This window comes from Terrapene carolina, unplaced genomic scaffold (assembly GCF_002925995.2).
Source record: "Terrapene carolina triunguis isolate 2854851 unplaced genomic scaffold, T_m_triunguis-2.0 Scaffold96, whole genome shotgun sequence".
In the NCBI taxonomy this organism is placed as follows: domain Eukaryota; kingdom Metazoa; phylum Chordata; order Testudines; family Emydidae; genus Terrapene; species Terrapene triunguis.
The window spans coordinates 38,557,771-38,572,734 of NW_020664447.1; the positions used below are offsets into that span (position 1 = coordinate 38,557,771).

A 14,964-nucleotide genomic window follows, 5' to 3' on the forward strand; every position below is an offset into this window, starting at 1 on the left:
CCCGCGGGGGGGGGGCGGCCGGAGGCTTTTTCGCCTGGGGCGGCGAAAAAGCCAGAGCCGGCCCTGGGAACAATTTACAGATCCTTTTACATCTATATTGAGTTATATCTAGATACAAATTCACAAAGGAACATATATATGTATGCATAAATCCTAGACTTTGATATGGGCGGCATTAGGCATAGGGTAAATGGAGTGCCTCCTTGGCAGTCATGTCTAAGAGGTCGCCAGGAGAATAATAAGTTTACTATGGTCCCTTGCCAGCAGGCCAGTCCCAAACCTTTCTTCACCACCTGCAGACTTTCTCCCCATCTCATCTCTAGAAGAGTTCCCCTGTTTCCACTCAGTTTTGTGCTGCAGGCATCTTTAGGTTTCAAGTCTGTCCCAGAATCTTGCATTGGCAGCTCCAGTGCCTAATTTTGAACCACTACTGCAGCTGATACAAAAGATATATGGGAACTAAAGACACCCAGAGAATCTGAGAGAACAGGGAACCCCCATTTGGAGGAGGAAGTGAAACAGGTGGGGGGCATCTCAGATGTGTTAGTGAGCTGGGTGGGTAGGTAGAAGAAACGGAGTAGCCAGCAAGTGATTTGAGGTGACTGATGTCATATTCATTCTTCACTAAGGTCATCATTCCTTCAAAGGCCAGTCCCTGTGTATTGAGAAACCTGCTAAACACTTGCCCTCAGTCACTTTATAATAGGAATATTTGAGGGGCAAAATGGCCCATATGATGTAGCTAACAGTGTCACCTGGACTAGTGGGAGGACAGGAAGAATATTGTTAGAGACCATTTCTTAAGGGTAATAGGTCATCTGGTAGCACAGTAATCTTAAGGAACCAGAGTTCATTGTGAATGGGAACCAAAGCTTCAGTCAGGAAGTTTCCTGTGACTTTCTCCCAGGTGAAAAATGTACGTTAACAAGTCTGGCTCAGAGTCGGACTGGTAGAGGACTCCTTTCATCTATCAATGTGCTTTGAACAGAGGCAGAGGAAACAGAGACTGGATTTTGATGCCCACCTGAAATGGGCTGCATGCATTAAGGATTTTTCTTTTCAGTTTATAGCAATGAAAGAACAATCCAAGGTAGCGCCACACACCACCAGCTCCAGCCCAGTGAAGATCATAGCTCCAACTTCTTGCCTCTTCGTTGGGAATCCCACTCAAGCTCTTCAGGATCCCGGCAGTTCAGCTCCCATCAGGATATTGCCACAGGGACTGGCCCTCGGGACTGCAGCCAGAGCCCTCATGGCTGCTGCTCAGATGGTCACACTCCGGCTTCTGGCCCCTTTGGGCAAGGCTGCCCCTTCAGCACATGCCATCAGAGCAGGTTGGATGAAACAGTGGGGTTTGGGCTGGTGGAACCACCCTCTATGACTGAGTTGATGTTTACAGACTGAATTTGTTGGGTCAGGGTTCCAAATAAGAAAGATTTTGCTAAAACCCTTTATCTTTTCCCTGCAGGTATGGATGCTGCCCTGATGGAATATCAGCTGCTCAGGGCCCCAACAATGTGGGTTGCACACAATATTACAGTGATGTTTATATGAGTAGAAACAGCCCCGCTGCAGCCTCCCCAACGGTAAGTGCCAGAACTCTCTAGAACCTTTTGCTAATAATATTGAGATCTGGTTGAAATAGCCCATTGTTTTCAGGGTTTGGCTCTGGCCCTGGAGACTGAGGTTTTTGGCTCCTGTTCTGCTCTTCCTTTGTCTCCTGACAATAACTCTGGGGAATAGATAGAGGGAGGATGCTAGACGCCCACTAAGCCAACATTCCTATCTGCTGCCGCTCAGTGAGCCCCAGTGGAATTCCTTCGTGACATGAGTCCGGGTGGTGGAGTGGCAGCTGCAGCTTGTCCTGCCAGGTTGACGAGTGGAGCACCCTCGTTTGGGGAAGGGACTCAATATTCCTTATTGTAGGACACTGAACCAAACTTCCTCTCTCAAGGCCACCGGAAATCGTCAGCACTGCATGCGGAGAGGGAAGTATTTGATTGTTGTGCCTGTGTTTGATGTATGGTTCCTGCCATTCTGAGGCTACCTTGGATGTGATTTGTTTTTCTGAGAATATAAGTTGATACGTCTTTGCAGTGGGAGATGCTAGGTTCCGGAACTGTGTAGAGTCATTTTGGGCTAACCAGGTGATTCGTGGTCCAGAACAGATTAGTGGGGCATGCCAAAATGCAAATAGGGGCTGGATGGCTTAGGAGATACAGAGAGTTTCACACTTCAAAGTTGCCCATTTTAACCTAGCCTAAGTGAATAATGACTACCATACAATTTCCATACCATTACCATACGCTGTAGAAGTAGCCACTCAGTAACGTTAACCTTTGAATTCCTTTCACTAAGGCAAGCCAAGATTTGTCCCAGCAGAACCCGTCTGATGAGTGTCGAGGTTCTTTGTATGGCTGCTGCTATGACAACATTGCTTCAGCTTCGGGACCTCAAGGGGAAGGATGCCTCAACAGACCCAGCCAACGTAAGTGATGTTTTGGCTTCCTGCTTTAGAAATGTGCCTCCCCTGAAAGGAAAATCCTACAGAATGTAATAGAAAATGTGAAGCTTTGTATAGGGTTTTTCACCTATCATGTAAAATGTAATAAAAATAATCTCCCTGCAATAGGATTCTGTATGATGGTTGGAAAAAAAAATTAGAGAAATTCCTATTAACCCCTATTAATTTCCTATAGAATCCTATTGATTTCATCTCTGTTGGAGTCTATAGGACTTCCTCATACGGGCCACTCTGCAGGCCAGGACTCACTCATGCATCCCTGCTTGCATTGATCCCCCGTCATTTGCCTTGATCCATGACAAGCTAGGAATCATCCTATTATCAGTGGGCCATATCCCCCCCAAAACAAGCCTATTGACCCCAGTATGGTTTCAGGGCTATAACTAGGGGTCAAACATGTCACTTAGGGCTTCAATTGAGGATTTTAAGCCACAGCTCTGAGTAGGGGGCACTGCAGAGCCATGGTGCCCCAGGAGGAGCTCCAGGGAAATTGTCACTCAGTTTTGTTCCTTTAGCTCAGAGAGAGAGAGAGAGAGTGCCGTGTGCCCCATTCTAGGATAGAGCTGCTCGATCCCGCAGGACACCAGCTGTAGTTGGCAGAGTAGTGTCAGGAGTGTGCTATTACATCACCTTCCCCAACCCCCTTCTCAGAGCACAGGGACAGCCACTGGGAGCATTTCTGCCCAGCTACCCCCGGGAAGGGACAACTTCTCGCTCACTCCTCCACACCCCTACAGTGGCCACTCATAATCTGGGCTGTAGCATCTGAAGCTGCTTCTCTGATGCATCATGGCCTAGGAGTCAGAACAGTGCCTGTGAGCCAGCAGAAAGCCCAAGGTTCATAGGGCCACGGGGTTACATTTATTCTTCTGTCCTAGCATGTAGGGTCCAGAGCACCTTGTGTTACCCTAGGTTTTGTGACCAGTTCTGGTTCCAAGCCTCGGGCTGGATGACCTTGGAATGACACCCTCCCTCCCTCCCCAGTCCTATAGCAGGAACCCCAGAGTACAAGAATAACTCACAATTGTGTAACACTGTGCTGGGCTATAAAACCTAAATGAAGACCAGCAGCCCCTGGGAGGTAGGTGGTGTTATCTCCATTTTACACATAAGGAACTGAGACACAGAGAGGTGAGAGTGTCTTGCTCAAGGACAGAGTTAGGAACAGAACCCCAATCTCCTACTGCCTAGCTGGGTGTGCTACCCATGAGATCATTCTCCCTCCATGGACAGCAGCCTTGGGTAGCATGGTGATGAAGCTATCGGGGCTATGTGCTCAGTTGAAAGGAGATTCCAGGAGTCAACTCTCACAATCAGGTCTCTTTCTTTTCTGCTGTTTGTTGGTAGCTTATCCTGTCAAGTGTCTGCTGCCCAGTGCCCAGGGCCCCTGCACAGACTGGACCACCCGCTGGTACTTTGTAACTGCTGTTGGCAAGTGCAACCGGTTCTGGTATGGTGGTTGCCATGGTAACACAAACAACTTTGCCTCAGAGGAGGAGTGCATGAGGGCCTGCCAAGTCTCCGTGGGAACAAGCAGTGTGGGGCACCAGCACCACAGGGGGACTTTGCACATCCACTCTGGCTCCCATCCACGAGAGGGAGAAGCCCAAGGACACCTGCAGCCATCTGCAAGAGGAACTGAGAGTCATAGCCGAGGAGGAGGAACACGAGGGTCCTTCCACGTTGCCCAACCTGGACCTGATAGCCATACAGCATGGCAGGGCACAGGGCTGCACCACAGGGAGAATGGCTGGAGAAGGACCATGAATGTGGATATACTGCCAGAGTCTTCACAGAGGAATGGCACATTGGTTAGCCAGCGCTTGGGCTCTCATCACTCTGCAGCTCCTGGGGAAAGGAGGACGGACCAATCAAGCCAGCTGCATGGGAGAGGGGAAACAATGGTGTCTGGGCACTCGGAGAGGCAGCTAACTGTCAATGGGCAGGTGGTGCAGCATGAACATGAGCAGTGGCGGAGTCCCTCTGGAGCAGACACTCCTGGGGAGGATGGACTTGGGCATCGAACCTCACCAGATTCCACCTTTCAGCGAAGCTTGTACAGGTGACGCTTTTATACTACCCCACTGTGATACCGAAGCACCAAGTGCCATCTTCTACAGGGGGAAATGTTTTCCAATCCACAACTAACTCACTCTCCTGAAATGTCCCACTACAGATTATTTACAATAGTGTCCCTGTGGAAAGCCAGCTGTCCATGCGATGGGGATGTCTAATACCCACTTTACCTCTTCTGGGGCCCAGTCCTGCACATCTCATACAGCCATTGACTTGAGTGGAAGTATTGGGTGTGTAAGGAATGCAGGATTTGGCCCTTAATCTCCATCCTTTATATCTAGTGGACACTTTACAGGGATCGTTGTTGGCCAGCTCTGGCTCCCATTTAAAACAACAGGAGTTGTGCTTACTTACACCAGGGTTAAATTTGGCCCTGTGTGTGATTTCAAGACTTTATTTTGGCATGGTAAAGGAGCAGCAGTAGGTTAATACTAGAGATGGATCCAGATCCAGCTGATGAACACCCCACAGATCAAAGGCATTTGGATTTCAGGATTTGGTTCAATTGTAAGTCTAGAGAAAACACTAGCTTGGTGTCTCCGGGGACCTGGATTCAGATTTGTTTTAGTTCTCCCAGACTAAGGGGTTTTAATGGTCTCTGCCTCTACCTCAACAATTGGCTGTCCACAGCATTCAACTTGTCTTCTCCCCCCTAGGAGAGGTCTAGCCCTGGATTGCTGAGTGCAGGCTCTCAAGCCTCTAGTCTCTAACAGAGCTATATATAACAGACCTCTGGGTTACCTTACCTCACTATTGTGCAACTCCCATCCTGTCCTGAAGGGCTACCTTACGGGTATGTCTACACTGGAGCTAGAGGCATGATTTCCAATTTGGGTAGACATACCTGCATTAGCTCTGGTTGAGCCAGTGTGCTAAAAATAGAAGAGTAGAAAACATCAGTGAGAGGGCATAGCTGTCTGAGTATGTACCTATGATTTCAGACAGGATCATACATGGGCGGCGAGTCCCTCCTGCCACTGTGGCTACACTTCTCTGTTTAGCACACACGCTCAATCAGAACTAACGTGGGTATATCTACTGAAGCTGGAGATTACGCCTCCAGCTTCAGTGTAGATATACCCTTAGAGAAACCAGAGAAAGGGTGGGGGAGCAAGAGATGGACACAGGGAGTGAAATCATCTCTATATCTGTCAGAGTCATCCCGGAAGGAGCTGAGTCCTCTGTAGTGGAGGCAGCCTTGGGACAGACCATTCATCTTCTCTGCAAGGCTGGTTCTTCTCCCTTCCCCAGAATTGAGTGGCAGAAAGATGGGAAGCCACTATCATCTGACAGGTAAGTCTGGTCCCATGTTGCAATTCCTGTTCCGACATCATCATCCCCTCCCCCTCCCCCATTACAGTTTGCAGAATCTTTTTTCTAGAACAGTCTCAAAAAACAAAATCACTAGGTAAACTGGAAAAGCCTCTCCTAACTGAACCCCACTACTAAGTGATTCCAGAAAGGCCTAGGCATAGCAATAACAAATAGGCTGTTAATTGTTCTATGTGGTGCAGCTGAACACTTACATATTATCAGGTAGAAAAGGATTATCACATTGCCAACTTTCAGCAACAACACCCAATTCACAAGTGGTTACACAAGTGAGTTTTGAGTGCAAAGTCCTTTTCAGTGTTGTTGGAAGACGGTAGAGTTGCCCAGGAAGTGCATCAATAGTCAACCATGTATACCTTGGAGTGCCTCAATGCTGTCAGATTGCGGCTCATCCCATTTAAAATTTAACCGTTTAGAGAAACCCTTCTTAAATCTCAGCTTTACAGGGTTTTCTGGGAGGTCTCCTGCGGTAGTTTGTTGCCCAGTAGTCACTTCCTATTGTAAAAACTAAGGTGGGAATATTGAACAGTTCCCAGTCTTGTTTTACAGTGAAGGGCCACACACTATGGCTGAAAGGGCAGCTCGGCACTTCAGGGGAGGGGACAATTTAAAACAGTCACTGTGTCTCCTCCCTCCCCTTTGTTTCCCCATCTCAGCTTCCTCTTTTGACCTCTGTCTCCCCTCCTCTCACCCATTCAATAGCCTGGGGAGTTTTGTATTCCAGTGATGAGGACTCAGCCATTCACCACAGGGAGGTCATTACAGTTGTGACATAAACAGGCCCGATTGGCCCATCAGAATGTGGCTTTGGACAATCAGCATCCACAGCTAGGTTCTCGTACGTAACTGCATGTGTTCCATCTGTAGGCATGCCTACCAGTCTGACAGTTCCTTGGTGATAAGCCGTGTCAGAGCTGAGGATGCTGGGATGTACACATGCATAACTTCAAATGGGAAGATGGAGAGCAGACAGATTCAGCTAAGGATCAAAGGTGACTTATCTTCCATTTAAAACCAGACTATTAATTCTTTTCTGTCCCTTTTTAAGAGTCATTGGTAACAGGAACAATTAAAGTCAGTTGCAGAGGCAACTTGTAATGGAACTTCGAGTAGACGCAGCTGTGTATTCTGCTTAGGTATGTGCATGTCCAGTGCACTGGCATTGGAGAACTTTGCCTAGCAATACTCCTAGGAACTGCACTCGCCCCCTGCTGTCTTAGCCCCACCTCTCGCCATATAAGGGCAGCACCAACCCAACCCCCTCAGTTTCTTCTCATGACCCGTGGCTAGATTTGGAGCTCCATCATCACTTGATAATTGCCTGTTCTGTTCATTCCCTCTGAAGCACCTGGCACTGGCCACTGTCAGAAGACAGGATACTGGGCTAGATGGACCATTGGTCTTACCCAGTATGGCCATTCTTATGTTGTGTTTTTCACCTCGCACTCTTGGTCTTGGTCTGAGAGACTTTTTCTTGTATGTAGTAGTTAGTAGTACATTAAGTTAAGTTTAGTGTTAGTATAATAATAATTGGAGTAGTTGGCTGCCCTCACCAGGGTTCAAGCATTGTCCATCACGTGGGAGGGCCATTTTACAGATGATTTTAAAGAACATCAGGACTTCCTGAGGCGTGTGGCCATTACCCTGGGTATCCAGGCAGAATTTCTGCAGGAGAATACGTATAAGCTGCTGGATATTCTCCTGTCATCAGCTCCAGGGAGAGTAAGCATCCCAATAAACGAGGCTCTTCTGAAGCCTGCAAATGCACTCTGTTGCCTCCCACAATGAAGCATTTGGAGAAGCAGGACTTTATTCCAATGCAGGATTCTGAGGGTTTCCACTCCCACCTGGCCCCTAACTCTCTGGTGGTAACTGAAGCGAATGACCGTGCACGGTAGGGGAGGTATAAGTCTATCCCTAAGAACAAAGAGTCCAAGAGGATGGACTAATGGGAAGGAAGATTTATCTCCCCTCTTCCCTGCAAATGCGCATCGTGGACTAGCAAGCGTTGCTCTCTAAATATGACTTTGTCAATTGGTTGTCCGTGTCTGTGTTCAAGGACAAGTTGCCAGAACCCTCCAGGGAAGAGTTTATGGTACTCATTGTGGAAGGCCGTATAGTGGCCAAGGCCTTATTGCAGTCAGCTCTGGATGTGGTAGATGCTATGACCAGAATTATGGCATCAGCTGTGACTACGAGGGCCTCAGGGCTGCAGAATTCAGTCATTGAGCCCGATGTGCAGCAGACCATTGAGGAATTACCATTTGATGGACGGGTTTTGTTTTCAGAAAAAACTGACAAAACCCTGCGCTCTTTTAAAGGCTCCTGAGCTACTTTATATTCTTTGGGAGCTTGTACTCTTGCCATGAAGAGATGCCACTGTAGCGGGCAGCAGCAGCAATACCACCCACAGCATTTTTTCAGACAAGCCTTCCTTCGTTTAAGGCAGCAGGACTATTCCCAGAAGGGTTGTAGAATCCTCTGGTTCTGGGTTTAACCAGATGGCTCCTCTTGCGCGGCACCCCTGCCCCGGCATCCAGCAAGCACCCATTTTGACTCTGCTGTCCTGGACATAGATCTAGTGGTGTCCTCTTCTTCCCCATCCCTTCTGTTTGGGACAGGCTGGTGCGTTTTTACGGTGCTTGGGACTCGATTACTATAGAGAACTGGGTCCAAAGCACTGTCAGATCATGTTATGCCATCCAGTTCTTCCCCATCCATGTTCCCCCTCCCCTCTCACAAGATACTGCTCCTTGAGCAGGTTCAGTATCTAATGATTCTGGGGGCCGTAGAGGAGTTTCCCTTGCAGCATCAGGGGCAGGGCTCTACTCACAGTATTTCCTGGATCCCAAGCCTAAGGAAGGGGTGAGACCTATCCTCGACCTCTGTGACCTCAACAAATACAAAGCTGGCTTATATGCAGAATATCTTGGAGTACATGTTACACCTTCAATCTTAAGGTCTGGCACTTATTTCATTGAGAGTCCACCTGGCAGGAATTCCGGCATTTCATCCACCCATCCATGGGAAGTCAGTGTTTTCAAACTCCATGGCAGTGAGGTTCTTGAAAGGAGTCACTCATCTCCATCTGCTGGTTAAAGAGCCAATTCCTTTGTGGGACCTTAATACTGTCTTAGAGACTTTTATGGGGCCTCCATTCGAATCTCTAGCAACTTCTTCTTTCCCCCTTCCGTGTCAGCAAACTGCCTTCTTTGTGGTGATGTCTCCAAGGAGGGTGGCTGGGTTACAGGCTTTAATGGTGGAGCTCCCTTACACACAATTTTTGGAAGACAAAGAAACCCTGCAGCCACACCCTAAGTTTTTATCCAAAGTGGTTTCCCAGTTTCATTTGAAACAAGCTATATACTTACCAGTGTTCATTCCTAGCCACATTCCACCCCAGAGGAACATCTTCACACACTGGGTGCCAGGTGATGTTTAGCTTTTTATCTGGATAGGACCAAAGCTTTCTGCTCCTCATCTCATTTGTTTGTGTCACATGCAGACTGCATGAAGGGTCAAGTGGTCTCTTTACAAACAATCTCCAGGTTCTAACTTCCTGTATCATGACAGCATGCAAAGTAGCCCAAGCTACACCACCTCAAAGGGTGCAAGCTCATTCCATGAGAGCCCAGGCAACATGGACAGCATTCCTAAGTGCCATTCCAAGATTGGACAGTTGCAGGGCTGCCACTTGATCCTCTGTGCATACTTTTACAAACCGCTCTGGCATTACTGCTGCACCCAGATCAGATGCAAACATTGGGAAGGCAATTTTGCAGTCCTTGTGTAAACAGACTCCAAGCCCCACCTCCTATGAGTACTGCTTGCAAGTCACCTGAGTAGAATGCACAGCTGCATCTGCTCCAAGAAAAGAAAAAAAATAAAGGTTACCTACCTGTAACATTGTTCTTGGAGGTGTGATGCAGATATGTATTGTATGCCCCACCCTTTGTTCCCTCTGCATTGGAGTCTGTACTTCTGATGTTCAGTGCAAAAGAACAGAGGGGGTTGGGACAGTGCTGCCCTTATATGGCCTGGGGATGGGGTATGGCTGCAGGGTGTGTGCCCCACCCCTACAGGTACTACTAGGCAAAATTCTCTGGCTCCAGCGCACTGGGTGTGTGCACACATCTAATTAGAATACATGGCTGTAACATGTCTATAAGAACAACAGTTACAGGTAGGTAGCAGGTTTTTTTTCTCCACTGCAGTGTCTTGCTACCTTCTTCCATGGCAGTGGCCACAACCTGCTGAGAGCTAGCCATAATCCCAGCAATATGTTTCCTCAGCACAGTGACTGCTGAGTGTTAGCCCTGACACCAGCAGTGAGAAATGCTGCAGTGCCGATCATAACTGGAGCAGTGACTTGCCCAATGCCAGTCACAGCTCCAGCTGGACAAGCTGCCTCAGTACATTTTCATCCTGGAGGGCCATCTTCTCTCCCCTAACGTTTTACTGGGTGCAGAGAGGGCTCTAAAGAAGGGGAATCCTCCAGGCCTTGGTCTGAAATCACTGTCATGGCTGCCTGTCCTACACCACGTCATGTTATATGCTCTGCTGGGACAGACAACTCCACTGGGAGATGCTGGAGTTTTGCCCAGAATGGGCTTCCTGGATAGTGAATTATTTACTATGCTTTTTTAAAAAAGTGCATTATAAAAAAAAATGACTATTTTAATAAAAGAAGGCTAAGCAGCCTCCTCTCACCTCTCCAGAGTGTGCCCTCATGCCTCTGCAGGGGGATGGGAAATATCTGGCTTCTCTCTGCCATTCTTTTGTGGTGATGGCAAAAGGCTTCTGTACCTAAGAGATACTACTGCACGCCCATTGATGGAGGAAAGGAAGGAGTCTAATATCCACTGCCTGCATGGTTGTAGCTCCCATTAATAGGAATTGCAGGCTTACAGCACTCCTCAATCAGAGAACAGATGCTTTAACTCTCCCAAGTTCACAGCAACTCTACGCAAGAGGTCACAGTGAATGGATCATATTATTCATGTGTAGCATTTTATTTTGAATAGAGGACCGTGGATCTCCTCTGACAGAGGGTATTAGAGGTCGGCTCCTTCATGGTTTGAATCACCAACACAGAGATCTCACCAGAGGAGTTAATACTGTACAGTCAGCTGGTTCCTCTGTACACCAGCCGCTCATGTACAGGTAAGGCCAGCAACCGTCCTCTGGCATGCCCAAGTGACATCCACCTGGTATCCATATGGGGAAGATCAGGGTGAGAGGTGCCTTCTTGCTTTGGGGCGCGATGGGAGGTGGTGGTTAGGAGTGTTGGATGGGTGGAAGTGGAGTTTAGCAAAGGTCCCAGTCACACTACTATGAGAGCGACAAACTGTTCCATTCATAACAACCATGTTCCTGGCTGGGCGGTTCCTGGTGGCTGGCAGTAGAGAAGGGTTTAAATGACAGAACACCTGGAGCTGTGCTGGCTAACAACTGAATTCATTGCCATAAGGAAAGAAGAAAAAACAGGACTATTTTAAACAAGCACAAACTAGACCCATTGAATAAAAAAGCCCAGCACCACAGCTCCAACACAGTCCCACTCGTCTAGAGTCTTGTAAAAACAAACTGTCTTGTGATCCTTCTAGTCCTGCTTGGTTCCCAATGGCTGAGCTGGGTGTTAGGCAAGAACAGCTATTTACGTGGTACTTGGATACTTCTGGGTCCTGCTGTAAATAGAGAAGGGGGAAAACTTTTTATTCACCTTAACCACACAATTTTGGTGACTCAGATAAAATGGGACCAGTACCTGAGCTTTCCCTGCTTTCAAGTTTGCAGATCCAAACCCCAATCACTGAGGTCTGCTAAACCCTATAAAACCCTCAGCCCAACTCTGGCTGCAAGCAGGAGGCAGAAGGTCAAGGTGTTAAACTTTTCTGAAGCTCAAGAAGGATTTGGTTTGAATTTTGAGTAAAGGATGGGGGTTGGTGTTTTCCCTTTACTCTAGCCTAGTTTGTCCATCCCAATAGAATAAAACAGGGCTGATTTAGTCCCATCTGAAATGATGTTTGGCTGCATCACCTGATCTTTATGCAGACTGAAGAGACAAATATGTTACTGTCACAGGACCCCAGACAGTACAGCAGAGTAGGGCTTGATGCAGACATTCCCTAGGAGATGAGGTTCTATGGCTGGTGCTATGTAGAACTGGTTATCAGAGTGTAATAATTATTCCTGTCTGCCTTTAAATCTATGAATGTATTCAGTTGTGTGTGGTGGGCAGGCACTTGAGGGTGAAGCTCGTTTAGTTCCCTGATCAGCAGTGCCTAACATCACTCAGAGTGACCTCTTGAGCTGACTAAAGCCTTATGAAAGCTGACATTTTTTCAGCCAAAGGAATGCTTAGGAGGATGTGTAGGTAGGTCTGTAGTCTCCCAAGCTTTAATGTGGAGACAATCCATTTCAGCAAGTCACACTCAGCCTCAGTTTAACCAGGAGCCAGCTATTTTTTTCCAGAGGAGGAGCGGGTTGGGAGCATCAAGATTCTGAGGAGAATGCAGAGGTCCTCATTCCCTCCCCAGGGGGACAAACAAAGCATGTAATACAACAAAGCTGGATTGATTTGCAAATACTGAACTAGACAGTCGCTGTATCTCTCTGCTTGTGGGGGTCTGTATTGCAGATTAATAATGGATAAGAATGATCCTTCGGTGGTGGATGCCAACATTGGGGAGCGAGTCAGACTGCCCTGCGGAGTAAAAGCCTCACCTGCTTTAACCATTGAGTGGCAGAAGGATGGGCAGCCCGTCTCCTCTTCCAGGTGAGTTCATGTGGCTGTGTTGTCATCACAGGCAGCCCTTGCGCGTGCCAACGCTGGGGCTCCTGGCGGATAATGCATTCTCTACCCGAGAGAATCAAAGCCCTAATGATGGAGGCAGGCCTTGCACTGGTTTATAACGATTATGCCATCCAATCAGGGAATAGAAACAATATCATGTGATTTTAGGTGGCATGGCCCACAGTTTAAACTGTGAACATCATTCTCAAGGGAACAGCTGTGGTGAATAATTCACCAGTGATCCAGAGGCTGAAATTTATTCATTACCACATGTTGTCATTTGATCAACCAAATTAGTAAAAAAAAAAAAAAAAATCACATTCTGTGAAGAATTCATAGAGAAAGGGGATAAATTCACCTGGTAAGTACAAGGTATTAGAACATTTAAGGGGAACGTCAAGAGTTACTGGGGTCACCTTGTAGTAGCTTTCTCCCAGAGGGTGGATCTGAGCATTCTCTGAAGATCACAGCACTAGGATATATTTTTGTGTAGTGGCTGAGGGATTTGGTGGCACAGTTCCCCTTATTGCTAATTGGTGTCACAGCCCACTTAAATCTTTGTGTTGCTGCTGAACGTTTGCCCAGAGGATGTCAGCAGAAAAGTTGCTTAAGACCTCACCTGCAGAGCTGCTGCTAACACTATGACCGCACACTCCCTCTCCCTTCCCAAAACTCAGGGGACTTTGTGGCTGTTGTCCCCAGGCACAGGCAGCAGTCAGATGGTGCCCTGGTGATCAATCGTGTTGGCTCTGAAGATGCTGGCTTCTTCACCTGCATCGCTTCGAACGGCCGTGACCAGGATCAACGTCAGGTCCAGCTTCGGACTCTAGGTATCAAAAGGAGGAAAAGGCCCCACTGTATTTTTAGATTATTAAAAGAAGGGAGTGGGAAAGAGTGTAGAGTGCCCCAGCTGAAGTCATGGATTAGGCCTCTATAGACCCTACCATGTGTTACAGTCATGTCACATTCAGGACTAGGCTAGGAGAAAGGGGTAGTTATATTGACTGCTTCCCCAATGGCCATAAAGTCCATATGTGACTAGAGTAGCTGTAGCTATGGTGAGTAATTATGCTACCGCCAAGTTCTGAGAAGAGCTGCTGACTGTAGGTTCACAGCTGTACCCTAGTGGTTCATTGAAAGGATGGTAGCGTGGACAAGATTTCAGCAGGGGTGCAGAAGAGAAATCAAGGGGATTCCCCTTCTCCACCCCTGTCCCACAGGCTAGTGCCCAGCCGGAGGAACAAAGCTGGCTGAGGGCTCAGGAGCCTGCCCAAGTGTTGGTTGAGCATTTAGAGCAGGGGTCGGCAACGTTCGGCACACAGCTCGCTAGGGTAAGCACCCTGGCGGGCCGGGCCAGTTTTATTTACCTGCTGACGCGGCAGGTTTGGCCACGGTTCGCCGTCCCGGGCCAATGGGGGCGGCGGGAAGCGGCGCGGGCGAGCGATGTGCTGGCTGCGGCTTCTCGCCGCCCCAATTGGCCCGGGACAGCGAACCGCGGCCAGTGGGGGCTGCGATCGGCCGAACCTGCCGCGTCAGCAGGTAAATAAAACTGGCCCGGCCCGCCAGGGTGCTTACCCTGGCGAGCCGCGTGCCGAACGTTGCCGACCCCTGATTTAGAGGCACAGTGGAAAGACTTTTCTTATGAAGGAATGATCCTACCATCAGTGGCAGTATAGAAGGGTCTTCCTGCTATTGATGATCTTCCCCCTGCCCAGGAGAGCTGAGGATCACGGGTCTGCTGCCAAGCCTCACTGTGTCTGAGGGAGAAAATGCCCAGCTCCAGTGCATGGTGGTAGGCAACAAGGTGAACATAAGATGGTCAAGGTGAGCAGTACAACCCTTGGTAACAGTATTTCCTGTCCCACTTTCCTCCCTGAACGGTGTCATTTATCCCCCACTCTAGGCATGGTCCAGAATCTACATGAAATATTAACACAGGGCAGCCAACCAGGCTCTCAGAGCCTCCTGCAATATCTCATACCCCTGTGATTAATCCTTCCCCCAAAGCAGGACAGGACAGGTGCATCCTGCAACACATCCGGGCTCTGGTGAGCCATGGAAGAAAGCAGATTCTAGAGCTAAGGACCCCTTGCAGAGAAGTTCAGATCCTGGCTAGACTGGAAGATGCTATGATGGATAATAGTGACGTTTACCTCAGCAAAAAGTAGAGGCTGAAGAATTGAGAGAGAGCTTTTGTCTAACACTTTAATGTCCAGCAAGTCTCCTAGCTCCACTG

The 14,964-nt window shown here is 48.3% G+C and overlaps 1 protein-coding gene across 1 annotated transcript in view; it reads left to right on the plus strand.

The window, feature by feature from the left end:
* PAPLN (papilin, proteoglycan like sulfated glycoprotein) overlaps nucleotides 1-14,964 on the plus strand; it is a 63,934-nt gene that overhangs the window by 46,181 nt on the left and 2,789 nt on the right. The window contains exons 17-26 of the mRNA XM_029911432.1: nucleotides 1,064-1,334; nucleotides 1,469-1,586; nucleotides 2,359-2,488; nucleotides 3,872-4,586; nucleotides 5,756-5,893; nucleotides 6,800-6,924; nucleotides 10,957-11,095; nucleotides 12,573-12,710; nucleotides 13,431-13,558; nucleotides 14,444-14,552. Coding sequence (XP_029767292.1) covers nucleotides 1,064-1,334; nucleotides 1,469-1,586; nucleotides 2,359-2,488; nucleotides 3,872-4,586; nucleotides 5,756-5,893; nucleotides 6,800-6,924; nucleotides 10,957-11,095; nucleotides 12,573-12,710; nucleotides 13,431-13,558; nucleotides 14,444-14,552 — 2,011 coding nt within the window. The remainder of the gene's footprint in view (nucleotides 1-1,063; nucleotides 1,335-1,468; nucleotides 1,587-2,358; nucleotides 2,489-3,871; nucleotides 4,587-5,755; nucleotides 5,894-6,799; nucleotides 6,925-10,956; nucleotides 11,096-12,572; nucleotides 12,711-13,430; nucleotides 13,559-14,443; nucleotides 14,553-14,964) is intronic.